The following is a 27,518-nucleotide window of genomic DNA, read 5'->3' on the forward strand; positions in this document are numbered from 1 at the left end:
TTCTTTAATCCACTAGTGTCCTCGTACATCGTAGCTGGCTTCAAATCGCGACTTTAATGTCCCTCGTGTAAGTGGGAACTGCGGGCTCAATATGTAATATATTGTAAAATATTCGCTTCAGAGTAAGCACTTGAGAGTTTATTGACTCCATATTTGTCCTTAGTGTACGGAGTAGGTGAGGGCTTGTCCCTCAAGTGCTGGAAGATTTGGACAGTAATGAAACGAAAACGAAGATATGAAAAGGGGCTAAATAAGGAAAACAAGGTGGGCTACTTGAATTCTAAGGATGTGACAGGCCTGGGAGTTTTGAAAAACCAAGTGGGGGTGATATAAATGTCCATCATGATCTCAATCTCACATAAATCTCCGAATCATTAACATTATTTGAAGTCGAAAAATGGGTTCAATTTTAGAGCCACCAGCACAATTGGCCGAAGCATGGGACCTTACCCAACAAGCACCGACAAAGAACATAAGCTCTCTTCTTTGCGAGGTGGCTGAAAAGTTCCCAGACCAGACCGCATTGGTGTGTCTTCAACAAGCTGCATCGAAGTCTGGAACCTCTCCGCTCTCCTGGACTTTCGATCAATTGAACAAAGAAAGTCTCAGGCTTGCGAGCCATCTTTCGTCAAGGGGAGTCAAGCCCGGCGACTATGTTGTGGTGATTCTCCACAACGAATTCGAATGGGCGCTATTGTTCTGGGCCACGGCCCATTTACGCTGCCAGCTCGTTGCTCTGGATTCTCGTGCTTTTGCCTCTAAAGAAGATGCCCGTTATCTCCTTGCGAAGACACCAGCAAGTGTTATTGTTACTTCCAACGCAACGCTCGCATCCATCGCCGAAGAAGCTCTTTCATATCATGCTTTGAAACCAGTCGTTCGCTGCATCGCCGGTCGACCCGATCATGCAACCCTTATCTCTGGGTGGGAGGTGCTGGATGATATGATGCAGTCAGCTACGAATGACTTTCTCCCCGATCCTTTAGGAAACCCAGAGGAATCAGCTATCGTCTTCTTCACAAGTGGCACAACCGGTTCCCCAAAGGCATGCCCGCAAACCTCTGTGAATATTGTCTCGGCTGGTCTTGGTTTCGCGAAGAGACTAAAGTTAAATTCGAGCCACACTGTTTGTCAACATTTACCCAGCTTTCACGTCTTCAGCATGGGCGTGACACTCGGGGCTTGGTTGGTTGGTGGGAGTATCTTGTTCCCAAGCCCAACCTTTGATCCAACCAGCAGCATATTGGCTATTGAACAGGCAGAGAATGTGATTCTCCCTTGTGTGCCGTTGATGCTCAAAGCTATTGTAAATGTCAAACACACTTCAAACCAATTCAACTCCCTTGACTCTGTTATCCTAGGTGGTGCACCAATTTTCCCAGAGGCTTTGAAGATGAGCAACTCGCTGGGAGCCCGAAGGATCGTTGCAGGATTTGGAATGACAGAAGGTGTCATCACACTAATTAATGATATGGAAGCGAGTCAGGCACGACCATCGGCTCGTGGTGAAGTTTCCATTGGGACTGTTGCCTCAGGCTCTTGTGTTCGTATTTGTGAACCGGGTACTCGCCGGGTACTGCAACGCGGAGAAATTGGCGAGCTTCACCAGGGTGGACTGCCAGTGTTCAGTGGCTATCTCGGTCTTCAGGATGACTCGGCATATCACGAAGACGGAGTCAATTTCTTAGCCACTGGCGACCAAGCGTACATGGATGACCTAGGTAGCATCTATATTATGGGCAGGTATAAGGACATCATCATTCGCGGTGGGGAGAACATTTCACCTGCCAAGATCGAGAATTGGTTGCAAGAAAAGAAAGGAATTTTGGTAAGCCTCCGTCCATTCGCAGTTCGTGACCCTTCGCTTACCCACTGGTGATAAAGGTTCAAGTGATCGGAGTGCCTGACGATCTGGCCGGAGAGGTCCCCATTGCTATTGTCCAAAATTTGAAAGCAGCCAATACTTCACTTGAAGAGCTACACACGGCAATTGTTTCGGAGCTAGGTGCTGGCTTTGCCCCATCTATGCTTTTGGATCTCGAGGGCGACCTTGGACAAGAAAGATTCCCGGCCACAGCTTCAGGGAAGATTCAAAAATCGATAATTCGGCAATGGGCTTTGGATTATATGAGAAATTTGAAGCCTGCTGAACTGAGCACCGGGCATGATAACATCGAGTCTCAATTGGCGGTATTCTGGGCCACTCTTTCTGGTCGCAGGGCAGCCTCTATCCAACATGACGTGTCTGTCCATACTTTCGCTGATAGCATGATGCTTATTCAATTTTGCTCCCTAGTGTCCGAGAAACTGCGAAAAAAGATCACTGTGAGAGAGATCTTTGACAGAAACACAATCAGCTGTCAGGCAGAACTTCTTAGAGAAAGGCCGGAGATCAGAAATACCCCCACCACTCAAAGCACATATTCCAAAACAGCCCGATTCCCGATCTTGGAATCTTCTCAAATCGGTCAATCTCGGCTGTCATCTATCGAAGCGCAAAGTTCAGCGCAATTGGCTGATATGGGCATGAAGTGGAAAGATGTCGAAGATGTTCTTCCCATGACTGATTCTATGACATGGATGGCTCGTGGAGCCCGGCCAAATGCCTGGAATCACCGACACTCTGTCGTCGTCAAGTCAATGACTGGAGCTGAGTTGCGGCCCATACTACGACAATGGCTTGCACGCCATCCTCTCCTCCGCTCGACGGTCGCGTCTGACGGATCTGAAGTCGACTTCCACGTGGTTATGGCTGCCACAGAGACATGGTTCCAAAATCAAATTCTTGATGGAGAGATGATGGACTGTGCCGAGGATCTAATGACCCACAAACTAAATGATCGCGAATGGGATTTTGTTTCCCCCAAAGGACCCATGGCCAAAGCCACTATTTTCCCGATCAAAGATTCTTCGGATATTGGCGTGGTATTTCATTTCCACCATGGCATTTTTGACGGGCTGATTCTCAACCGATGGTATCTCGATTTGGAATATCTCTTGGATGGGCAAGTACCGCCTATCAACTTCTGCCCTTACCGAGACTTTTCAGGTGCATTTTATCTCAATCGAGATAGTGCATTTGCGCAGGAGGCTGTTGACTTTCACGTCCGGCGCTTGCGGGGTCTGAGCTCTAGCAAGGAAAAGATATGGCCTGTTCAAATAGCCCCAAGATGGCTCAAGGGTAATGACTGGGACTGGAAGCATGTCACAGGTGAGATGGGAGCGCCTGGAGAGCGAGTCATACTCGACGGCGACAAGGCAATCGGTACTATGGGAATGGCTCGAACGATCCCTGTGCCGAACATGCGGAAGCTGCGAGAGGAATTCTCCATTGCACCCCCAATTATCGCCAAAGCCGCGTGTGCTCTCTTCAACTTACATACCATGGGCTGTGACGAAGCTGTCTTTGTCAGTGTTGAATCCGGTCGCTCGTGGCCATTCACAGAGAACGAAAGCGACAGCACCAGCTCCAATCCGCTGACCATCGACGGTCCCACCATGAATGAAACTATTAATCGCATCCGGATCGCCCCTGGAGAGACTGTGCACCAGTTCCTGAATCGCCTTCAGGAGGATCAACTCTTGATTGACATGTATTCACACGCCCCGGTGGCATCCATCCTTGATCGCCTTGTCACATCAGACGTCATCTTAGAAGGCGCCGGTAAAGGTCAGCTTAGTGATGGCCAGGCAGATGCTCAGACGGCGTTGAATACATATCCACGCCAGCTCTTTGATTGGCTTCCAGCTGTTCGACCAGTTGAACAAGAGCACGCTATTGCAAACAAAATGCGACGTCTCGAAGTCCTCAGTCGTACTGACCTTGGAGTTGTCTGGTTTCCCTCTTTGATTGACGACAATGTTTTATATCTTGACGTCTCCTGGGATGATGCACAGCTCCGGTCTAGTGAGATGTATAAAGCGATGTCGGATTTCATGTACGCGATAGCGTGGTTTTCAGAGCCATCTAATCTTAACCGCCCCGTTATGGAGTGTGAGTTTGAGATACCTGGATGCGAGATCACTGACCTTGAACCGTGGGGGATTCGTCGTCGATAAATGTGGATAGCATATGCCCACATGTGCAGGTGATAGCATCGAACTAATGTTTGGAAAGAGATAAGAGGACACACATGCATTGGTATGGCTGCAATTCACTCTTTAAGCATATGGATATAAAACAGAATAGGTAGAATATATAAATTTTGCACATATTACTCCCGACCTAATCACGCTTCAATGTTGGCAAGAAGTATTGGCTAAAATATTGCTGGGTATGTATGTCTGTGGGGTTGTGGCCTCCAAGCTGGTGAGCGACATGTGTATATCCACCAGAGACTCACAAATAAGGATAACCATTCGTCTCCATCTAGATCACTGAGCAATTTGTGGGTAGGTGACAGAGGAAAAAGACCTTCAGTTTAGGTTTTCCTTGATGCGACCAACGATCATCAAACCTCGGTGACTAGTGTCGGCCAAGGATTAGATGGAGTTAAACTCATATTGAGATTACCAGCACACTTTTGTGACGCTGGTGGAGTGCTTGTGTGTAGCCGCAAGAAGAGTGATGCTGGCCGACGGCTGGGAGGAATGGGCGTCAAACGGCAATCGCTTCTACCAGCCCAGTTTAAATAGATAAACAGAGGAAGGAAGTGAGAGTATTCAGCTAGCATCTGCCCCCAGAGATTCTAAGCGAACCTTTTTCGCTCGTCGTTTCATTTCCCGTTTAGATAGCTTTTCGGCTTCCTCGGCAACGGCTTCGGAGCCAATAGATGCCTTTCTCTTCAAGTTATCAGTGCTCTGACCAGATGAATTCGACGGCTCGGTTGTTTTTTGGTTGGATCCGGTGTTTTCTGGATTGGCTTTCTCCCCGCCATGGACAATATCCACGATACCGCGCCAGCTGCTTCGCTTCAACTTGGCGAGAGCAACAACCTTCCGTGTTTCTTCGCAGATCGCTTCCTTGCCGCGCTCTTGTGACAGACCCCAGACGCATGTTAAGTTGATCACATCCCACGGAGCTCGCAAGTTCAGTGCCCTCCGCGCCTCACTTGACACAATAACACCACGGCCGCGTGTGGCGCGAATCAAGGCCATAGCATTCCCAATAAGATTTCGGCGAGCATCCGCACCACTCCCTGTGACTCCTGGACCGTAGCAGATCTCCAGGCGAACACCACGTGACACCGCAGCGGACAGCATTTTGAATTTGAAGTGGTATGGAAGGCGCACCGAGAGATCAAGCGAGATCACGTCGCATTCCAGGTTGGTGCAGGCATTGAGTAGTGCTTTTTCGTTCATAGGTCGAAGTGCGACCAAATCGTATGCTTGAGTCAAGTTATTTAGTCGCTGATTCTGGGCGGGGTCCGAAAGAGTCAAGTTCAGGCGGGTCAATAGCTGGAGAGATTTAGGTGGGTTCGGTGGAAGAGGCGGCGGTGTGAGGTTGTTGGGGGGTTTGCCGGTGATTGTTTGAGACAAAGCGATGGTAGTGTAACCAACTTGAGAGTCAGGTCAGTACCTCATGTGGTCTAGAGCTATTCATGTGCTAATTAGGGCTGGAAGAATGACTTACGTTCAGCCAGGAAATTCAGGGTGTGGGGCACCTCTGGGTCATCCGGGCTATATGGGACGTTGAGATCATAAAACATGATGTCGGCAACTCTTTGGACAATAAAAAGCCAGTAGAAGCCACCAGGGTTCAAAGCTCTTTAGATTTGTTGCCGCAAAGAAATCCACTGTAAGGTCACGGAACTGTCCGAAACGGGAAACTTGAAAATCAAACCGGAGGAACTTTGATCCGGGAAGAAAGCACACAATCTAACCGCTTCCAGACTGCTCTCCACACAGCAATCCCGTGACAAGGCGTAACAAGAGATCTCCCTCTTATAATATCTCCCCCTCTATTCCCCATTGCTTTCAGGACCGATCGATCGAACGGCTACGTTCGGGCTGGTTAGTTGCTGGGCCTTCTGTATCTCTCATCTGTGCACCTCTCGATATCCCGAATCTTCACCCCCTCGCCCGGTCGCGACCCCCGCCTAAAACCCCGCCGTATCTTATTTCGATTGTGGGCGTATTCGGAAGTCATCTGCGGTCATCATGGCGCGCGTTTACGCCGATGTCAACGAGCATATGCCTCGATCCTACTGGGACTATGACAGTGTCAACATCTCCTGGGGTGTGCTGGAAAACTACGAAATTGTTCGCAAGATTGGTACGATGAATCTGATTGGAGCCATCCCAACCCCGGAGAATGGCGGCATCACCTGCGCCGCCCAACTCGCGGATGCGGGGATCCTCTGACTGACCACCTGCTGACCATATCTTTTTTAGGCCGAGGAAAATACTCCGAGGTATTCGAGGGTATCAACGTTGTCAACTATCAGAAATGCGTTATCAAGGTTCTTAAGCCTGTCAAGAAGAAGAAGATTAAGCGAGAGATCAAGATCCTTCAGAATCTCGCTGGTGGCCCCAACGTTGTCGCATTGCTGGATGTCGTCCGCGATAACCAGAGCAAGACTCCTAGCCTTGTATTCGAAGCCGTCAACAACACCGATTTCCGAACACTCTACCCTCGCTTTACCGACTATGATGTGCGCTTCTACGTCAACGAGCTTTTAAAGGCGCTTGATTTCTGCCACAGCAAGGGTATTATGCACCGCGATGTGAAGCCTCACAACGTCATGATTGATCACGAAAAGCGCAAGGTTCGTCTTTCCATGTCATATCAGGCAACATCATCATATGCTGACCATTCTCTAGCTGCGTCTGATCGATTGGGGTCTTGCAGAGTTCTACCACAAGGGAACCGAGTACAACGTCCGTGTGGCCTCACGCTATTTCAAGGGCCCCGAACTGCTGGTCGATTTCCAAGAGTATGACTACTCTCTGGACATGTGGTCACTGGGTGCCATGTTTGCCTCGATGATCTTCCGCAAGGAGCCTTTCTTCCACGGTAACAGCAACTCGGATCAATTGGTCAAGATTGCCAAGGTTCTCGGAACCGAGGAGCTCTTTGAGTACTTGGACAAGTACGACATCGAACTTGACCCGCAGTACGATGAAATTCTGTCACGTTTCCCCCGGAAGCCCTGGCACTCGTTTGTGACCGCTGAGAACCAGCGGTTTGTCAGTGACGAGGCGATCGACTTCCTTGATAAGCTCCTGCGCTACGATCACGCAGTATGTAAAGCTCTATCTCAACTTTGAATAACATCTGCTAACCCTCAATGATAGGAACGTCTGACCGCCCAAGAAGCTATGGACCACCCATACTTTGAGCCCGTCCGCGCGGCTGCTCGCAACAACGCATCCCAATCCTGATTTCCCTGATCTCCGATCTCCCATGGTGCAATGATGATGGCCTATCTGTCTTCTGCCAGCACTTACTCATGTTCATCCCTTATCCCTCACTCCATATCCGCCTTTACACTGCCATCAGAATAAGCACCTGACCTTATGGATCCCCTCCTTTTATCTGAGTTTGAACCACACCGCTACGTCGGTGCACGATCGAGAAAACGGAAGGAGAACTATTTTGACGCAGCCACCTGGCTATGTCTTCACTGGGCCTTTTCCCCCTCCTGGATGAAGAGTGGCTGCAATGGGTGACCTAACTCCCGAATGGAGACGACGCTGATGACAAGACATGACCTCTAATCTTCTTGGGCCCATCAAGCCTACATAGTCTCGGTTCTGCGGGCGTATTAGTGAGCGCAATAAATCAATCAGTTGACGTCTTAGAGCAGGAATGGCTTCTCTTTCACACTTCCCCTAATTGTATAGCGCTGCCTTTCCTTGTTGCGATATTCCTCTTCTTGCCCTCGCCATTCATCCGGTGTTTTGATTTTTGTTGATTTTGTTCAATCCTTCCCTTCGTATTTGCTGTTGATCTTGAACTCGCAATTCACTTTTTTGCCTTAATGCACAAATTCACATGGAGTGATGGGGTTAGAGTGTATTTATGTTGCTGATCGCGTTCACGAGGGACTTGAAGAGACAAATGCAATTTAAATTTCGAAAAGCATGCACGACAACGTACTAGTAAAACACGAATATTGAAGAGGTACCTGGGTATTTGAAGAATAAAATAAACCAACGTTTCAAGTGCAAAATAGTTATTGGATAGCTAGTAGTTATCAGTCCATACTACTGACTAACCTAGTACTGCTACTATGTACTAAACACCTATAGATCGGATCGCTCGTTGGCACCAGCGCCATCACGTGAGAGCGTGCTCCTAATCTCAATTTCCAAGAGACAACAAGAACGTGAATGATTAGGAAGGATTATGCGACAACAAAAAATTTCCTCAACTAATTGAATCAATGTTGGATTGTTGTGTTTCTGTCATACTCATTGAGTCATAGTCCTGCACGTCTCGGGGTCTCCACCGATCCTCAGTTGAGCCCCGCCTTCTCATTCGTTGCCTCTGCGTGGGAAATTTAATTTGCCCGCATTTCGCACAACCACCCCTCCATCTTGTCCTCAACTCTCCCAAGATACTTATCCGGCGATTCGTGGCGCGATCGGCGCCTTGGAGATTCCCTCCGCAATATCGATCATTTTCTAGGATGGCTCAAAACTCTGCCCAAATCCCCAGTGCGTCTTCCCCCACTACTCGAAAGAGACCGACCTGACTCATCCTGGTTGCATCACTAACACCTTCCTTAATAGCTGGGGAGTCCAATGCCCCCGCCGCTCAGCAACCCCAGGCTGAGGGCGCCCAAGATGCCTCTGCTGTTCCTAAGGTGAAGACCGAGAAGGAGCGTATGTCAACCCCACGAACTCTTCGATCGAGCTTTACTGCCTTCCGATATCCCTACATACAAAACGATGATACTGGATTTCCAGCTGACATTCCAATGACTCATTAGTTGAGCGTGAGCGTAAGAAGGCCGAGAAGGCGAAGAAGTTTGCTGAGAAGCAGGCCAAGGTCTCCAGCAAGCCCGCCGCCGCTCCCAAGGCCGACAAGAAGGCCGTCAAGGTTGAGAAGGACAAGACCGCAGACGCCTACGACCCCATAGCTATTGAGACCGGCCGACTCGATTGGTGGGAAGAGCAAGACCTCTTCAAGCCTGAATGGGGCCCCGATGGCAAAGTTAAGCCCGAGGGCTCCTTCGTTATCCCCATTCCTCCCCCGAACGTTACCGGCTCCTTGCACATGGGTCACGCCTTGACCAACGCTTTGCAAGATACCATGATTCGCTGGCAGCGTATGAAGGGTAAGACTACCCTGTGGCTTCCTGGAATGGACCACGCTGGTATCTCAACTCAGAGCGTCGTTGAAAAGATGCTCTGGAAGAAGGAGAAGAAGACTCGTCACGACTTGGGACGTGAGGCCATGGTCAACTTGATCTGGGACTGGAAGGATCAATACCACGCGAACATTAAGAACGCCCTCCGCCGTGTTGGTGGTTCTTTTGATTGGTCTCGTGAGGCCTTCACCATGGATGAGAACCTGTCCGCTGCTGTGACTGAGACCTTCGTTCGTCTCCACGAGGAAGGTATCATTTACCGTGCTAACCGTCTGGTCAACTGGTGTGTGGCCTTGAACACCTCGCTTTCTAACCTTGAGGTGGAGAACAAGGATCTTGAGGGCCGAACCCTCTTGGATGTGCCTGGTTACGATAAGAAGGTTGAGTTTGGTGTCCTGACTCACTTCTGCTATGAGATCGATGGCAGCACAGAGCGTATTGAGATCGCCACTACTCGTCCTGAGACCATGGTTGGTGACACTGGTATTGCTGTCCACCCTACTGACAAGCGCTACGGACACCTGATTGGCAAGAACGCGCGCCACCCCTTCATCGACCGTTTGCTCCCTATCGTCGCCGATGACAGTGTCGACCCCGAATTCGGTACCGGTGCCGTGAAGATTACCCCCGCTCACGATTTCAACGATTTCAACCGTGGAAAGCAGCACAAGCTTGAATTCATCTCCGTCATGAACGACGACGGTACTTTCAACAAGCACGGTGGACCTTTCGCCGGCATGAAGCGTTTCGATGCCCGTTATGCCGTCATCAACGCGCTGAAGGAGAAGGGCTTGTACGTGAAGTGGGAGCACAACCCCATGAAGGTGCCCCGCTGCGCCAAGTCGAACGATGTCATCGAGCCTATTCTTAAGCCCCAGTGGTGGATGGCCATGGAGACCCTTGTTGGGCCCGCTGTCGATGCTGTGAAGAATGGAGACATTATCATCCGCCCTGAGAGTGCCGAGAAGAGCTATTTCCGCTGGATGAACAACTTGAACGATTGGTGTCTGTCCCGTCAGCTTTGGTGGGGTCACCAAGCCCCTGCCTACTTTGTCAAGGTCGAGGGCGAGCAGGGCGATGACAGTGATGGCAACCTCTGGGTGACTGGTCGCACCGAGGAGGACGCTCGCAAGAAGGCTGAGGCCAAGTTCCCCGGAAAGAAGTTCGAGCTTGTGCGTGATCCTGATGTCTTGGACACCTGGTTCTCCTCTGGTCTGTGGCCCTTCTCGACTTTGGGATGGCCCCGCAAGACTCACGACTTCGAGAACTTGTACCCCACCTCGGTTCTGGAAACCGGTTGGGATATTCTGTTCTTCTGGGTCGCACGTATGATCATGCTCGGTATCAAGATGACTGGCCAGATTCCTTTCAAAGAGGTCTACTGCCATTCCTTGATTCGTGACTCTGAGGGCCGCAAGATGTCCAAGTCTCTCGGTAACGTCATTGATCCTCTGGATGTTATGGAAGGTATTCAATTGCAAACTCTTCACGACAAGCTGTTGCTGGGTAACATGCCTGATAAGGAGATCGCCACTGCTACCAAGTACCAGAAGAAGGCTTTCCCCAAGGGTATTCCCGAGTGTGGTGCTGATGCCCTGCGCTTTGCCCTTGTTTCCTACACCACTGGAGGTAAGTAATGATTTTTGCGATCTCGATTGTAATGAAGTCAACTACTAATGTACGATCTTTAGGTGGTGATATCGCTTTCGATGTCCAGGTCATTCACGGATACCGTCGCTTCTGTAACAAGATCTACCAGGCTACCAAGTTCGTCCTTGGTAAGTTGGGCGACGACTTCAAGCCCCAGCCTAAAGTCACAAAGACTGGCAACGAGTCTCTCTCCGAGCGCTGGATTCTTCACAAGCTTAACTTGGCTGCTAAGGAGGTCAACGAGGCCTTGGAGAACCGTGAATTCTCTAGCGCTGCCAACATCATCTACCAATACTGGTACGGCCAGCTCTGCGATGTGTTCATCGAGAACTCCAAGTACCTCTTGGCTGAGGATGCCTCCGCCGAGACACAGGAGTCCGCCAAGCAGACTCTCTACACTGCACTGGAGGGAGCCCTGACATTGATCCACCCCATCATGCCCTTCGTGACAGAGCACCTGTGGCAGCGTTTGCCCCGCCGCCCTGAAGACAAGACCATCTCCATCATGCGGGCTAAGTACCCCGAGTACCAAGCCGAGTTTGAAGACTCAGCCGCCGAAGCTGCCTACGAGCTCATCTTGAACAGCTCGAAGGTTATCCGCTCGATCTTGGCTCAGTACGATGTCAAGACCAAGGGCGATGTCATCATCCAGACCTACGATGCCACAAGCCAGCAGACTGTCTCGGAGCAGATCACCACTATCAAGTCATTGGGTGGTAAGACCCTGGGCGAGCTGTCTCACCTTGGTCCCGACAACAAGACCCCACCGGCTGGGTGTGTCGTGGCTGCCGTTGGTGCTGAGGCTGCTGTCTACCTGCGTGTGACCAAGGAGGTTGCTTTGGAGCAGGAGGAGAAGGCCAAGGCCGCCCTCGACAGAGCCCGCGAGACCGTGCGCCGATCTCAGACCATTATGGCCGCCCCCACCTGGAAGGACAAGGTCAAGGTCGAGGTGCGCGAACAGGAGGAGAAGCGACTCCGTGATGCCGAGAGTGAGGCTGCTCACTTGGAGGAGCAGATCAAGGAGTTCGAGAAGCTTCGTCTTGAGTAAGCTGTCTTTTCGGTCTATACAGATAAAAGTATAACACATGAATGAATATCTATCTCTATTTTCAATATAATCGTCAACATCATTTTTATCAAATTTCAAGTTTAAAAATAGGTTTGGAGTTCCTAGTTATTATTAGTAGTGTTGCGTTTTGATATCGATTCTTTTGAGTGGACCGTGGATCCTTATCGATAAGAGTGCCAAGCCTTTCCCCCAAAACTTTTCTGCGTTTTTTACTCCGAGTCCTCTTCAAGCAAAACCACAGCCCACCATCATGTTGCGTGAAGTGTACGTCTGCGAAAGTCATCAAATGAACGACTTATAACTAACCCTTTTTCTTCCAGTAAAGCAAAGAACCCGCGCACTGCGCGTATCCTCAAGGCGCGCGAGCCTCAACTCATTGAGAACCCCAAGAAGACCCTCCTGCTGCACGGCACCAAATGTCCTCAGGCACTTGACACCGTCCTCAAGACATTTAACTCCCTGACAAAGCCCAACTCCGTGCTTTTCCACAAGAAGAATGCCAATGTCCACCCCTTTGAAAACACCGAGAGCCTCGAGTTCATGGCCAACAAGAACGAGTGCGGTCTGGTGATCTACGGAAGCAGCAACAAGAAGCGCCCCAACTGTCTTACACTTGCCCGAATTTTCAGCTCACAACTACTGGACTTGTGCGAGTTGATTCTGCTCCCTGCAACAGAGGCGGGTGATATCCCTCCTATCAATGAGCTGGTCATGCACGTCGGCTCAGGATTGCGCCCAATGATGCTCTTCGCAGGAAGCCCCTGGGAAGACCCGACCTCCTCCGCACACGTTATGCTCAAGAGCTTCTTCCTGGATATGTTCAAGGGTGAGGAGACCGACCGTATCGATGTTGAGGGTCTGCAGTACGTTTTGATGGTTGCCGCCGAGGAGCCACGGGACGGTCTGTCCCCCATCGTCCACCTGCGGTGGTACAAGGTCGTTACTAAGCGCAGTGGTCACAAGCTGCCGCGTGTGGAGCTGGAGGAGATTGGTCCCAAGTTCGATTTCAAGATTGGCCGTACACGCCCCGCCCCTGCGGATCTCATGAAGGAGGCCATGAAGCAAGGCAAGCGCCCCAACGAAGAGGCACGCACCAAGAAGAACATTGTTACCGATGCTGTCGGTGACAAGATTGGTCGTGTTCACTTGGCCAAGCAAGATCTGGGCGGTCTCCAGACTCGCAAGATGAAGGGTCTGAAGCGCCGAGCCGGCATGGAGTCGGATGATGATGAGGATGAGGAGGATCTGGAAATGATGGATGTCGATGAGATCCTGGAGGAGGAGAGCCACAAGCGGGCTCGTAAAGACTAGACTCGATCTACTTGCATGTTGTAACTTCTTGTCAAGGCGTTCTCTTTGGGCCGGTTTAGGGTTTGTGTTTTTTTCGACTGCAAATTCTGCGGGATATCATGTACCGGCATGGAAAAGTATGTTCTACATTTGACTGTGACCAACAATTACAGCCATCCATTTTATTCTTGTTCCTAGAATTAGAATATCTCACAAATCACTTTCAAATTCAAATGTTTATATAAAAATTGATAATAGACAGCACTCGAGTACGAAGATCAAATCTGCCACGTGACCATGACGTCGGCCTTTTCGGCATCGTCTCACATGCCGAGGCCCTTTTCCCTCGCGCTGGTCCGACTCAAGTGCCGTCCTCCTCTCCCCCTCCACATTTCTCCTTTATTCTTCCACTAATGACCCTCAGCAACCTCCAGACTCATCGCCGTGGTGAAATCAACGAGTAGTCTCCTTCGTCCCCGTTTGACCCCCCGAGGTCCTGCGACGCCATGGATACGCTCTTAGTGAGTACCTACATTGTCCCGCCAAAGCACATGCAGATCTACAATACTAACAGATAGTCCTCCAAGACCCAACTGGACGCCCTCGTCCTCAAACCCGAGCTCCAGCCACTATTATCCCTAATCAAAGGTGCCCGCAATGGTATCGTCTACGGATCGAAAGTGCGGTTTCCGCATGCGCTGGTGTACGTGACCCCGGAGCTCTTGGACCGAGCAGATACTATGGAAGCACCTAAAACTAACATTTGCATGTATGATCAGCATGATATTTTTGTTCCGATCAGGGTCGTAAGTAACTCCGCCGTCACAATACCTTCTCCGTTTACGAGCCAAGTTTCACCGGCTAACGTATTCCGCCCATAGATTCCGGGAAAAGGTCAAGCTTGTCTTCAACGCAACACGCCAACATGCGCGAAACCTTTCTACCTTCGCGATCATATATAAATTGTCGATGATCCTTCTCCGGAACATCAACCCCTCTGGCTCCGGCAAGGAGGGCCGGTATGACAGCTTCTTTTCAGGCTTGCTGGGAGGATATGCGGTCTTCGGACGACAGCGAGGAAGCATCAGCCAGCAGGTATGGAGACAGGACATCATCCAGCGTTGATATGAATACAACTTTCCGTTTTCGAAACTAACACTACTTCAGATCGTTATCTACGTCTTCGCTCGCGTAATGCTGTCCCTTGCCAAAATCGCCGTTCAGCCCAACATGCACCCGCTCTCCCCTCTCCTCACCCCCGAATCCCGAGCCAAGATTTACGACCATGCCTGGCCCGCATTTGCCAGTTTCACCTGGGCCTTTGTTATGTACATTTTCCGCTGGTACCCTGAGACTCTTGCGTCCAGCTTGCGGAGTAGCATGGTTTACATGTATGTCCTCCCCTTCAGCTTGCACTATCCTTGCCATTTGGCGGTTCTGTACGGTGCTAATATACATGAAACCATAGTTATTCGGACTCCGATCATTGGGACTCATTGCGAACCCTGTTCATCCACAATAAATGAACTGCCAATGCTCCATAGAGCACGGTGGTTGGCTACTGGTTGAGAGCGCATGCTACTGAGATCATGCCTTTTACCTATTTCTCTTCATTATTATTTTTTATTCTTATCCAACTGGTTTTGGATAGCGATCGGCGCATAGAATGGAGTTTTGTTTATTTTTGAATATAGGATGATGCGCATGCACTGTTGTTCTGAGGTTCTTCCTCGTCTAAATCGTCTTCTCAGTCTTATCTACGTGAAATGAACTTTTGTATTTTGGTTAGGAATATCTTTGCATAGATAATTTCAAGGTTCAAAGACTATTTCTTCGAAGATTAGAACATTATGGGCAGATACATAGTAGGTACTAGTAGGTGTTGATTGTGTATTAATTGATGTATCATGTGTGCATGTGAATAGAACAACATTCAAATGTTGAACGGGGCGGGATGTGGAAATATACATCCAGATGGCCACTGCAATTAGTGGACATCCGATCAATTCCAAGCCCGAGGTTCCAAACATTGATTGAAAAACATCAATTGATACTATGTAGGAACTTAGACGCGTCTTATAAGGTGGGTACACACCTCATGTGGGCGCTAATTAACAAATGGATCAACCTTAGCAAATGTTACTATCTGTCGCATTCAAATTGCAACATTTGAAGGTTTCACCTACCTGGGCAGTAATGCACGGAATAATCGAGGCATCCCGAGGTATTTCGGTTCAATGTTCATCAAACTCTTCAATCTTGGAAATTTCTGTATGTACATACTAGTATAGATTACAAATTTGCAGCCGGACGAATGTCGCACCAGGGGCTTTTTATATGTATAAGTATTAGTTGTATGTATCTAGATATCCATATTGATGATCTACAAAAAAAATTGGTCTCATTGTGTACTGGGGCGTGGTGGAGGGATCTCATTCCTTAATGCTTCGCGCACACTCGTTGCCAACTCGATCGTCGCACGAGGAAGGCCAGCCAGTTGAGCGACCTTTAACGCGTGCGATTCGCGATTGACACCTTTATGAAGGCGATGAACAAATGAGAAGGAACCGGAACTTGTCTCTTTAATATCGGTGCAGTAACGTTCCAGGTGTTCAAAATCCTGCGTCATGTCTGCCAGGCCGTGGAAATGTGTGGCGAAGAGTGTACGAGACCGATTGTGATAGTGCAAGTGGTGAAGACATGCAAAACTGACAGCCGTCCCGTCCTCGGGTGTAGTGCCTCGGCCTACTTCGTCCATGATAACAAAGGACCGGGGGGTAGCCTGCTTCAGGATGGAAGCAGTCTCGAGCATTTCCACCATGAAGGTCGATTGATCACGGAAGAGATCGTCTGCTGCTCCAATGCGACTGAAAATCTGGTCAACGATTCCGATTTCGGCGTATGCTGCTGGCACGTACGAGCCCACCTGGGCGAGGATGGTGATCAAAGCATTCTGGCGCAAAAAGGTACTTTTACCGGCCATGTTTGGGCCAGTGATGAGCCAGATTCTTTCTTGCTCGCCAAGGAAGCAATCGTTGCTCACGAAAGATCTGCCCTTCTCCTCGAGTCCGAGTTTGACAGTTGGATGCCTTCCGCCAACGATCTTGTGTGAGGTTCCATTGTTCAGGATAGGCCGAACCATTTGCTGTTCTTGAGCAAGCGTGGCAAAAGAACAGGCGACATCTAACTCATCCATGACAGCTGCATTGCGGCGGATTTTGACAAGGTTCAGAATAACCTCGCGGCGTAGACGCTCAAATATCGATTGTTCTTCTTGTCGAATTCGTACGGTGACGCGGTCCATTTTGTTTCCCAGTTCTGACCACGCAGGAAGATAAAATGACCGCGTAGATTTGGTTGACGAGACATTTCGAGTGACGCCCAATTCCTCTAGAGATACCTGCGAGATTTTGGCCCCTTTAACGTGACAGATGTGGCCCAGTCCAGGAGTCCACTTCAAATTAAGGGCTGAGGATCCGACATATTCGCGAAGTCGCTTGATTAACGCGACTTTGTCATCCAACAAACCCTCCAGCTCCGTATGAAGTGCATTTAACCCCTTACTCGCATTGCGTCTCATAATCCATGTTTCCATCAAACCAACCTCTGGCTCGGGTGCCATCTTGTCGCTTTTCTTGGCTCTGACCTTTTTGGGAAGTGACTCTAGGTCAGTCGGAGTACCTTCGTTGATGGTGACTTCTTGTGCCAAGCTAGCTACTTCAGCAGCAGTGCTATCCTGTATACGCTGTTGTTGGAGGAGGCCCTCCTCGTCAATAGCAGCGAGGATTTTGTCAGCAAGCGCACTGGGTCCTTCAAGATAAAGGCGTGAGATCATTGATTTAAGACTGGTTTTCGCATCCAAAGCAGTTTCGGGAGATAATGATCGCTCATAGTCGGAAAGCACTTGTTTGACTCCCTTGGAGGCCTCGACGGCCCGGGACAGGCAGATCAAATCATCCGGGTCTCCCTTGCCCATCGCAAATTTCTGCACCAGCCGTTGTGAGTCATAGCTGCGCTTTAGCAATTGTACTACGCTATCCCGAAGATCCTCGCTTTCGATGAAAATTGAAACGAGGTCTAGCCTTTCGTTGATGGCCTGAAGTGACGTAGATGGAGAAGCTTCAAAGAGTGGATGTATTAGCAACCGGAAAAACAAGCCAGTAAGCACTGGTACGAGAACCTACTAAGTCGATCGCGCAGAAGACGAGCACCACTCTTGGTAGAAGTTCTGCGTACAGCGTGAAGCAAACTTCCCTTCCCAAAACCATCTCGCGCAGTCTCGAGCATTTCTAGTCCTCTCAGGCTATTGCGATCAATACTCATCGACTCATCCAGGTGCCTCCGACGCGGAGGCTGGAGCTTGAGATTTGATCCTTGCAGCTGCACCCGAATATATTCTAACAAACAATACCCCGCAGCTACTTCTTCCGGCGTGAAGTCGGCATGCGTTTCCTCTGGGATTGGAGATTCAAGCATGGAGCCCCATTCCGACATAGGTGCGAATGTTTCCGGGTATCGAAAGAATGTGACAAGACGATGCTCATTTCCGACTAGCTGCTGCAGCTCTTGCCCGATAATATCTTGAACATTCTGATCAACAAGTATCTCGCGAGCTCCTATCCTAGCAATAGCGGACGGTAGTGTTTGTGCCGTTGTCAGTTGAGTAAAAAAGTCCCCCGTTGATAGGTCCAACCACGACAAGCCTACGCGTTGCGGCACGGAGGACAATATATGCTGCGAGGACTGAGGATCGACATGCTGTTCCGATTGGGATTCCAGGGCTGGGATATCTAGGTATATGGCCAACAAGAAGTTGTTTTCGGAGGGATCGATGAACTTTTCATCAATCAAGGTGCCTGGTGTGACAATCCTGGCCACTTTCCGATCAAACAATAAGCCTCCGGATCGAGCTTTGCCTTCCGCCTCGTGGGCAAACTCCTCACTGATAGCAACATATTTGTTAAGATCCTGGACAAGAATTTTCAGGAAACGGTCTAATTGAAAGAAGGGGAACCCAGCCATAGGGACGGGCCCCGCGGTGGTTTTCTTTGATGCTAGCTTCAGACTAAGCAACGGGGCGAACTCTTCAGCTTGCTCAAAATAAAGCTATCCAGAATTGTCAGCAAAATTGAGATTGCAGGAAGTCGACAGGAAGCTACCTCGTAAAAGCCCCCGACCCTGGTCAGAATCACACAATTCTTGAACTTTTGCATGTTGTTACGGTGTCCTTGAACCACAGTCGGGTACCGGGGCGCATCATCAACTCCATCATCATACGCGTCCAACTTGATGACACCTTGTGGAAGATCTTGCAGCTTGACAGTAGCTTGGGTTTTGGCGCCTCTTCGAGTTGCAGCCCGCGTCGCGTTGATCCATATGCGTGGTTGTACAGTAGGACGACGCGTTCGATCAACAAGGCATTGGTAGGCTTGCACCCGATGAATATGTACTGGATGTACTGCTGGGTGAGAAGATGTCAATGGGGCCAATCGTAGGATTGGGCGCCCAATTGTGCCCATTCTTACGGCATAGGGTTGAAAAGAAGATTGATAGCAGAAAGGAGATTTAAGCCGCAAGTAATTTTATTTTAGAACATCTTAGTTGCTATACTTCAAGTTGGAATAAATTGAAAGATGAATTGATGTTCGATATCACATGACCCATTTCTCTTAATTTATTTCTCCTGAAACACTAAACAGTATTACTAATCAAAACCGGCAACTGTCCAATGTCCATCTTTAATCTGTTCAACGCGAGCTCTTTCTTGCCTCAGCTACTCTTTAGCGACGGGACATTAATAGTATTACTATCTGGCTTGGTTATTCACTTGGATTCTGGATACTAGTTTTTTCACCATTTCAACGTACCTCTTTCCTCAATTCATGTTACCAAAACTTCAGAGCTCAAGTGATACCTAATAACTACTACTAGTTATAAATATACTGGCAACTCAGTACATATGTATGTTCGGTTTTGCCATTTCGGTTGATACAATATGCAGAAAATCCTCGCCCCGAAGAAGTGGTTAGGAGGACAAACGACCATATCAGACAGAGTCCTACCTGGTATCCCCGTCAGGAGCTTATGTATCGGAGATTGTGCTAGCACTTGAGACATCAAGAGGCGGGTGTTGCAGCCGGTGATGCGGATGCTGTGAACCAGTTGACATTGTGGATATTCATCTCACCTTGAAATGGGAGCCGGCTACTGTAAAGTTGCGTGTTGATACCAGCTGTGAAGAATTTTGAGGGTTTAAGATCTCCTATCATCTAACTGAAAAGGAAGCTTTGGTGAGACGGGTAATGGCCTACTTAAGGCAAGGTATCTCGTCTCTGCTCGTCTTGCTGACACCCTGTTCCTTTATTCCACATGCAGGATTTGAAAAGATGTTTTATTGAGGAGGGTTCGGAGGGTACTGAGTAAAGGGTGGTCTACGGGTATGTGAAATTGTGTTAATATAGAACATTTGAATGTTTATACTAAGCACTAACCAATGGTTGGATGGATCAATGGACGTGGTGTGAGGATCTAGACTGTATTAATTGCCGAGCCACTTCGATACATAAGTCTAGTATGATATGATGCCAGGCGCCTGTTAGGGCTTGTTCTTCGAGTTAACCTTGGAAAACGATACCATCCACGGATTCAAACGTAGGTTGGGCTACAGTTATCGGATCAGGATTAGTACTGTACCAACTGTCCCTCTAGATCAAGCATATAATCCTCATTGTGGAACAACGAAAATGAACCAGCCGGATATGATCATCTCGTAGTATGACAATGGAAATAGTTGGAAGTCCTAAAAAAATGACAGAAAACTAGTAGTAAGTAGTAGAATGTAAGTAGTCAACAGTATCTAGCTTGGAGGTGACGGTTGATGGCTAGTACGTTTGTATGGGGGCCTACTAGGTAGGATTGGAGTACCAATGCAGATACTATACCAAGTTTCATACGGAATATACACCTCAAGTTTGACACACCTTCCTATGTTGACACCATTTGAGTACCTAGTAGTACGTACATGTAACATGATCAAGTACACACCCCTCCAGACAAGCCTCTACCTTGGTATATGAGGGAATGAAAGCAGTTCTCAGTCTCTGAAATTTGCTCGAGTCTCAGGCTTGTGCCGTGATGAGCTCCTGGAATTTGTATGGCGATAGCAATGCTTTTTAAGAGAAAATATCATACAAGATAGAGGGAGCATCAGCAAGAAAACCGCCGCGAGCGGCAGAACTTGGAAGCTCCCCTCTCCTCCGCCTTCGCCACCGAAATCTTCCCGAGCTGCTTCTCCTTGGCTTTGAACTGAACACTAAACCCTGGCCTCCATTTCTCCATCCTATACAAGTCATCCCACTTGCGGCCGGAGAATGAGCCAGGTTTGTGAGACCGTTTGAATTTTCTCAATTCCTCCTTTTCAACGCGCTGCGTGGACACCTACCTTGTGGATCGGCGCATTCAACCCGATCAAGTCGCGCGACTCACTCATTTCTTTTCTTCTTCTAATTTACCCAACCACACCCCTCCCCCACCACCAAGATGGCGGACCAAAATATTTCTCAGTATAAGTATTCGGCGATGTCCAACCTGGTTCTCCAGGCGGACCGTCGTTTTATCAGCCGAACCACCGATGAGGCTACCGGAGACCCCGAGTCTCTTGCAGGCCGCATTGGAATCCGAGAGATGGGCTCCCGCATAGCACGCGACGATGCACCCAAGTCGAAAAAGAAGGCCGGTCCGAACGAAATCGAACGGGGTGCGATTCACGAGGGTGAAGACGTTTTGTCTCGCGAACAGAAGAAGCGCGGACGTGGCCAGCCAGCACAATTACGAGGCCAAGGAATTCTCTCCGCCGCCGATGCCCTCATCGAAGGTTTAAAATATCGCCCTCGAACACCTGCGACTCGAGCAACTTACGACCTTATTCTCACAATTACCGGAAGCAACCTTGGCGATGTACCCCACGAGGTCGTTCGAAGTGCCGCCGATGCCGTTTTGGAATACCTCAAGGATGAAGATCTGAAAGATTTCGACAAGAAGAAGGAAATTGATGATCTGATGGGTAGTACTATGAACCCGAAAGAGTTCAATGAGCTTGTGAACCTTGGTAAGAAAATTACGGATTACGAGGCACAAGACGAGGACGAGGACATGGACGGTGGCTTCGACGATGCAGGTTCGGAACTCGATGAACGCCAGGGTGTTGCTGTTGTCTTCGACGAAGAAGACGAAGACGAAGAGCGCATAGGCACCGTTGACGAAATCCGAGACGAGGACAGCGATGAGGACGAAGCAGACGACCAAGAACCAGCCGATATCGACCAATCAGCCGCCCAAGAGCCGGATAACGAGGATGAAATGGTCATTGATGGTGGTCTTGACGGTGATAATAAGGCTGGAGATAAAGCTGGGCTGAATGTTTCGGCTCGCGAGATCGACGCCTACTGGCTGCAACGACAGATCGGTGCTTTATACGAAGACGCCCATACTCAACAAGAGAAAACACAACAAGCTTTGGAGGTTCTTGGCGGTCAGGCAGAGGATGGATCCGAAAAACCGCTACGTGACGTTGAAAACGATTTGATGGAGCTTTTCGACTACGAGCATGCGGAAGTTGTCGCAAAATTGGTAACAAATCGTGACAAAGTCGTCTGGGCTACTCGTTGGAGACAAGTTGCCGAAGATGCCGATGCGCGAAATCTTGTTGAAAGCCAGATGGTTGAGGCTGGACACCGGGGTATCTTGGATGAAATCCGCGGAAAGACTGCTCGTGATGACCTCCTTGATCGCCCAGAGAAAAAGATGAAGCTGGATCTGATGGACGTCGATATTCCTTCAGCACCAACAGACGATGAGAAGAAGCCAGCGACTGAAGGTGGTTTGATCGGCGGTCTGCAACCCAAGAAGCTTATCAACCTCGAGAACCTCGTTTTCCACCAGGGTAATCATCTGATGACCAACCCAAATGTCAAGCTTCCCCAGGGCTCAACAAAGCGTACTTTCAAGGGTTACGAGGAGATCCATGTCCCGCCGCCCAAAGCTAAGCGGGAAGCCGGAGAGAAGAACATCCCTACCACAGAGTTGCCTGATTGGGCTCGCGTTGGATTTGGAAGTTCCAAAGAGCTGAACCGGATCCAGACCAAGTGTTACCCTTCAGCATTCCACGACGACGGCAATCTCCTCGTCTGTGCTCCCACAGGTTCCGGAAAAACCAACGTTGCTATGCTGACTATCCTGCGGGAAATCGGTAAGCATCGCAATCCGGAAACTGGAGAGATTATGCTGGACGACTTCAAGGTCATCTATATCTCCCCTCTCAAGGCCCTGGTGCAGGAGCAAGTTGGAAACCTTGGCAAGCGTCTCGAGCCATATGGCATCCGAGTGTCTGAGCTAACTGGTGATCGCCAGCTCACCAAGCAGCAAATTGCCGACACCCAGATCATTGTTACCACCCCGGAAAAGTACGATGTTATCACAAGAAAGGCATCCGAAACTAGCTACACCAATCTGGTGCGTCTTATTGTCATTGACGAGATTCACCTTCTCCACGATGATCGTGGTCCCGTCCTTGAAAGCATTGTCAGTCGCACAATTCGCCGTGTCGAACAGACTGGTGATCCTGTGCGAATTGTTGGTCTCAGTGCCACCCTTCCCAACTACCGTGACGTTGGAAGTTTCCTGCGCGCGGATCCTGAGAAGGGAGTCTTCCATTTCGATGGCTCATACCGTCCTTGCCCTCTCAAGCAGGAGTTCATCGGTGTCACAGACAAGAAAGCCATTAAGCAGCTCAAGACCATGAATGACATTTGCTATAATAAGGTTCTGGAGCAAGTTGGTCAACGCCGAAACCAGATGCTTATCTTCGTCCACTCACGAAAGGAGACCGCGAAAACGGCCAAGTATATCCGCGACAAGGCGATCGAGATGGAAACGATTGGACAGATCCTTCGCAGTGATGCTGCTAGCCGTGCCATTTTGGCCGAGGAGGCAGAGTCTATTGATGATGCTTCCCTCAAGGACCTTCTTCCTTATGGTCTGGGTATTCACCACGCTGGTTTGAGTCTTGCGGATCGTGATTCCGTCCAGGCACTTTTTGCCGATGGTAGTATTCAGGTTCTTGTGTGTACTGCCACCCTGGCTTGGGGTGTCAACCTCCCTGCGCACACAGTCATTATTAAGGGAACCCAAGTCTACTCTCCCGAGAAGGGTAGCTGGGTCGAGCTGAGCCCTCAGGATGTTCTGCAGATGCTTGGACGTGCTGGTCGACCTCAATATGACACATTCGGAGAGGGTATCATTATCACTACTCAAGCTGAGATACAATACTACCTCTCTCTTCTGAACCAACAATTGCCAATTGAATCTCAACTCGTCAGCAAGCTTGCAGACAACTTGAACGCTGAAATCGTTCTTGGCAATGTTCGCAATCGCGATGAAGGTGTGGAATGGCTAGGCTACACCTATCTTTATGTTCGCATGCTTCGTTCGCCAGGATTGTACAGTGTCGGTACGGATTACGAGAATGATGACTCGTTGGAACAGAAGCGGGTTGATCTTATTCACTCTGCTGCTGCCGTTCTTGAGAAAGCTGGATTGGTCAAGTATGAGAAAAAGACAGGACGACTCCAGGCAACCGAGCTTGGTCGGATTTCATCTCATTACTACATTGGCCACAACTCCATGCTCACCTATTCTCAACATCTTCAGCCTTCCATCACTACCATCGAGTTGTTCCGCATTTTCGCCCTTAGTGACGAGTTCAAGTATATCCCCGTCCGCCAAGATGAGAAATTGGAGCTAGGCAAGCTCTTGGGCCGAGTACCGGTCCCTGTCAAGGAAACCATCGACGAGCCTCACGCGAAGATTAACGTTTTGCTTCAAGCCTATATCTCTCGCCTCAAGTTGGACGGTTTGGCGCTGATGGCCGACATGGTCTACGTCACACAGTCTGCTGGTCGTATTATCCGGGCCATTTTCGAGATTTGCTTGAAAAAGGGATGGACATCTGTGGCCAAGACTGCGCTCGATCTCTGCAAGATGGCCGAGAAGCGTATGTGGCCCACAATGTCCCCTCTGCGCCAGTTCCCTACATGCCCCAGAGATATTCTGCAGAAGGCTGAGCGTATCGACGTGCCGTGGTCCAGCTACTTTGACTTGGACCCCCCGCGCATGGGTGAACTTCTCGGTATGCCCAAGGCTGGACGTGTTGTGTGTGATCTTGTCTCCAAGTTTCCTCGACTTGAAGTTCAGGCTCAAGTCCAACCAATCACTCGTTCCTTGCTGCGTGTTGAGTTGACCCTTTCTCCCAACTTTGTCTGGGATGATGCTGTGCACGGTAATGCTCAGGATTTCTGGATCTTGGTGGAAGACTGTGATGGCGAAGAGATCTTGTTCCATGATCGTTTCCTCCTGCGCCGTGAGTTTGCCCTGGCCGAGATGAATGAACACCTTGTTGAATTCACCGTCCCCATTACGGAGCCGATGCCCCCCAACTACTTCATCTCCTTGGTCTCTGATCGCTGGATGCACTCTGAGACGAAGATCGCGGTTTCTTTCCAAAAGCTTGTTCTACCGGAGCGATTCCCTCCCCACACCCCCTTGTTGGATATGCAGCGCGCACCTGTCAAGGCCTTGAAGCGTGACGAGTACCAGAAGCTCTACCCTGACTGGGAGCACTTCAACAAAATTCAAACACAGGTCTTCAAGTCTGTCTTTGATTCGGATGACAATGTCTTCATTGGTGCCCCAACTGGCAGCGGCAAGACAGTCTGCGCCGAGCTGGCTCTCCTTCGCCACTGGTCAACCGAGAACACAGGTCGTGCAGTGTACATTGCTCCCTTCCAGGAACTTGTTGACCTTCGCCTAGCCGACTGGCAGAAGCGATTGAGCGGTCTTGGTGGCGGTAAAACCATTCTGAAGCTTACTGGGGAGACTACCGCCGACCTCAAGCTTCTTGAAAAGGCTGATCTTGTTCTTGCCACACCTGTCCAGTGGGACGTGTTGTCTCGGCAATGGCAAAGACGCAAGAACGTCCAGACGGTGCAATTATTCATTGCTGATGAGCTGCACATGCTGGGTGGCTACGGCGGTTATGTCTACGAGGTTGTCGTTTCCCGTATGCACTACGTCGCACTTCAGACTGAAAATGCCATGCGCATTGTCGGACTGAGTGTCCCGCTTGCCAATGCTCGTGACATTGGAGAGTGGATTGGCGCTAATAAGCATACTATCTACAACTTCAGCCCGAACGCCAGGCCGATTCCCCTCGAACTTCACATTCAATCATTCACCATTCCTCATTTCCCCTCCCTGATGCTCGCAATGTCCCGACCAGCCTACCAATCCATTTTGCAACTGTCGCCGGACAAGCCCGCTTTGATTTTCGTGCCCAGCCGAAAGCAGACCCGTTCTACGGCCATGGATCTGCTAGCGGCCTGTGGTATGGATGATAACGAGGACAGATTCTTGAACGCAGATGTCAAGGAGCTGGAGCCCCTTCTCAGCCGTGTCCAGGAGCAGACACTTGCAACCTCTTTATCTCACGGAATCGGATATTTCCATGAGGCATTGAGCCCTACTGACAAGCGTATTGTCTCGCATCTTTTCAGCATCGGTGCCATCCAAGTACTTCTGGCTTCGCGTGATTGCTGTTGGGAATTGGACGTGACTGCTCATCTCGTTATTGTTATGAACACTCAGTTCTTCGATGGCCGCGAGCATCGTTACATCGATTACCCTATCAGTGAGATCCTTCAGATGTTCGGCAAGGCTTCTCGACCTGGCCAAGATAAGATTGGTCGTGGTGTTTTGATGGTGCCTGCTGTTAAGCGTGAATATTACAAGAAGTTCCTTAGCGAGGCCCTCCCCGTTGAGAGTCACCTGCAAATGTATTTGCACGACGCCTTTGTCACTGAGGCCAGTACCAAGACCGTCGCTTCCACTCAGGATGCAGTAGACTGGATGACTTATACATACTTCTACCGCCGTCTTCTGGCCAACCCCAGTTTCTACGGTCTCGGCGACGTGAGTCACGAGGGACTCAGTACCTTCCTGTCTGAGCTTGTCGAGAATACCCTCAAGGAGTTGTCTGAGGCCAAGATCATTGATCTGGATGAGGAGGATGACAGTGTCTCTCCGCTAAATGCTGCCATGATTAGCGCGTACTACAACATTTCCTTCATCACCATGCAAACCTTCTTGCTGTCCCTTTCGGCTCGCACAAAGCTGAAGGGAATTCTGGAGATTATCACCTCTGCTACCGAATTCGAGTCCATCCAAATGCGTCGTCATGAGGAACACATTCTTCGACGAATCTACGACCGTTGTCCGGTTAAGATGTCCGAAGCTTCCTTTGAGTCGCCCCATTTCAAGGCGTTTGTCCTTCTTCAGGCTCACTTCTCCCGTATGCAACTGCCAATCGATCTCGCCAAGGACCAGGAAGACATTATTCGCAAGGTCCTCAATCTCCTTAGTGCCTGTGTGGATGTGCTTTCTTCCGAAGGCCATCTCAACGCTATGAACGCCATGGAGTTGTCGCAGATGCTAGTTCAAGCCATGTGGGACCGTGATAGCCCCCTTAAGCAAATTCCCCACTTCTCCCCTGAAGTTATTGATGTTGCCAAGGAATACAAGTATGTCCATCCACCCCCTATATTTCATTCACGATCAGCTGCTAATATGGATATTTTCTACAGCATTAATGATATCTTTGAGTTCATGGATGCCATGGACCCATCCGAGAACAAGGACTACGCTGCATTGGTCAAGCGTTTGGGCTTGAACAACAAGCAGTTGGCACAGGCGGCAGCTTTCACCAACGAGAAGTATCCCAACATCGAGCTGGACTTCGAGGTTGAAGATCCTGAGAGCATCACATCGGGCGACCCTGCCTACCTCAAGGTCAAGATTGAACGTGAGGTGGAAGAGGACGAGGAACCCGATACCGTTGTCCACGCCCCATTCTACCCCAGCGAAAAGATGGAGAACTGGTGGCTTGTGGTCGGTGATGAGAAAACCAAGAACCTGTTGGCTATCAAGCGTGTCACTATCGGTCGCAAGCTGGAGTTGCGCCTTGAATATGTTGTGCCCACGCCTGGTGAGCATGAGCTCACTCTCTACCTGATGAGTGACAGTTATGTCGGTGTGGATCAGGCCCCCACATTTACTGTCACCGCAGCTGAGGGAATGGATGAGGATGAGAGCGAAGAGGACGACGAGTAAACGGACAATCTATGTTATTTTTTTGGTGTTTT

The 27,518-nt window shown here is 49.6% G+C and overlaps 8 protein-coding genes across 8 annotated transcripts; 6 read left to right on the forward strand and 2 right to left on the reverse strand.

Annotated features, from left to right (window-relative positions):
• Positions 1–397: 397 nt before the first annotated feature.
• On the forward strand, positions 398–4,059 carry N7466_003170 (Nonribosomal peptide synthetases (NRPS); the record flags this gene model as incomplete). Its single annotated transcript, XM_057162567.1, has 2 exons — positions 398–1,828; positions 1,885–4,059. The coding sequence occupies 2 exons, from the start codon at positions 398–400 to the stop codon at positions 4,057–4,059; spliced, it is 3,606 nt and encodes a 1,201-aa protein (XP_057023682.1).
• Positions 4,060–4,662: 603 nt separating this feature from the next.
• N7466_003171 (ribonuclease P subunit p30 family protein) lies at positions 4,663–5,648 on the reverse strand (the record flags this gene model as incomplete). The annotated part of the gene is made up of 2 exons (XM_057162568.1): positions 4,663–5,498; positions 5,573–5,648. 2 exons carry the CDS (start codon positions 5,646–5,648, stop codon positions 4,663–4,665), a joined length of 912 nt encoding a protein of 303 aa, XP_057023683.1.
• Positions 5,649–6,099: 451 nt separating this feature from the next.
• N7466_003172 (casein kinase II subunit alpha/alpha') lies at positions 6,100–7,323 on the forward strand (the record flags this gene model as incomplete). Its single annotated transcript, XM_057162569.1, has 4 exons — positions 6,100–6,214; positions 6,334–6,707; positions 6,763–7,182; positions 7,237–7,323. The coding sequence occupies 4 exons, from the start codon at positions 6,100–6,102 to the stop codon at positions 7,321–7,323; spliced, it is 996 nt and encodes a 331-aa protein (XP_057023684.1).
• Positions 7,324–8,573: 1,250 nt separating this feature from the next.
• N7466_003173 (valine--tRNA ligase) lies at positions 8,574–11,955 on the forward strand (the record flags this gene model as incomplete). The annotated part of the gene is made up of 4 exons (XM_057162570.1): positions 8,574–8,601; positions 8,677–8,769; positions 8,877–10,886; positions 10,949–11,955. The coding sequence occupies 4 exons, from the start codon at positions 8,574–8,576 to the stop codon at positions 11,953–11,955; spliced, it is 3,138 nt and encodes a 1,045-aa protein (XP_057023685.1).
• Positions 11,956–12,226: 271 nt separating this feature from the next.
• N7466_003174 (rRNA-binding ribosome biosynthesis protein RPF2) lies at positions 12,227–13,287 on the forward strand (the record flags this gene model as incomplete). Its single annotated transcript, XM_057162571.1, has 2 exons — positions 12,227–12,240; positions 12,297–13,287. 2 exons carry the CDS (start codon positions 12,227–12,229, stop codon positions 13,285–13,287), a joined length of 1,005 nt encoding a protein of 334 aa, XP_057023686.1.
• Positions 13,288–13,772: 485 nt separating this feature from the next.
• On the forward strand, positions 13,773–14,788 carry N7466_003175 (uncharacterized protein; the record flags this gene model as incomplete). The annotated part of the gene is made up of 5 exons (XM_057162572.1): positions 13,773–13,787; positions 13,845–14,072; positions 14,161–14,361; positions 14,434–14,649; positions 14,735–14,788. 5 exons carry the CDS (start codon positions 13,773–13,775, stop codon positions 14,786–14,788), a joined length of 714 nt encoding a protein of 237 aa, XP_057023687.1.
• Positions 14,789–15,667: 879 nt separating this feature from the next.
• Positions 15,668–18,785, reverse strand: N7466_003176 (mismatch repair ATPase MSH1; the record flags this gene model as incomplete). Its single annotated transcript, XM_057162573.1, has 3 exons — positions 15,668–17,385; positions 17,451–18,372; positions 18,426–18,785. The coding sequence occupies 3 exons, from the start codon at positions 18,783–18,785 to the stop codon at positions 15,668–15,670; spliced, it is 3,000 nt and encodes a 999-aa protein (XP_057023688.1).
• A 2,020-nt stretch (positions 18,786–20,805) lies between these two features.
• N7466_003177 (ATP-dependent RNA helicase BRR2) lies at positions 20,806–27,486 on the forward strand (the record flags this gene model as incomplete). The annotated part of the gene is made up of 1 exon (XM_057162574.1): positions 20,806–27,486. One exon carries the CDS (start codon positions 20,806–20,808, stop codon positions 27,484–27,486), a length of 6,681 nt encoding a protein of 2,226 aa, XP_057023689.1.
• Positions 27,487–27,518: the final 32 nt, after the last annotated feature.

Source organism: Penicillium verhagenii (genome assembly GCF_028828195.1).
Source record: "Penicillium verhagenii strain IBT 33310 chromosome Unknown utg000004l_segment0_segment0, whole genome shotgun sequence".
NCBI lineage: Eukaryota > Fungi > Ascomycota > Eurotiomycetes > Eurotiales > Aspergillaceae > Penicillium > Penicillium verhagenii.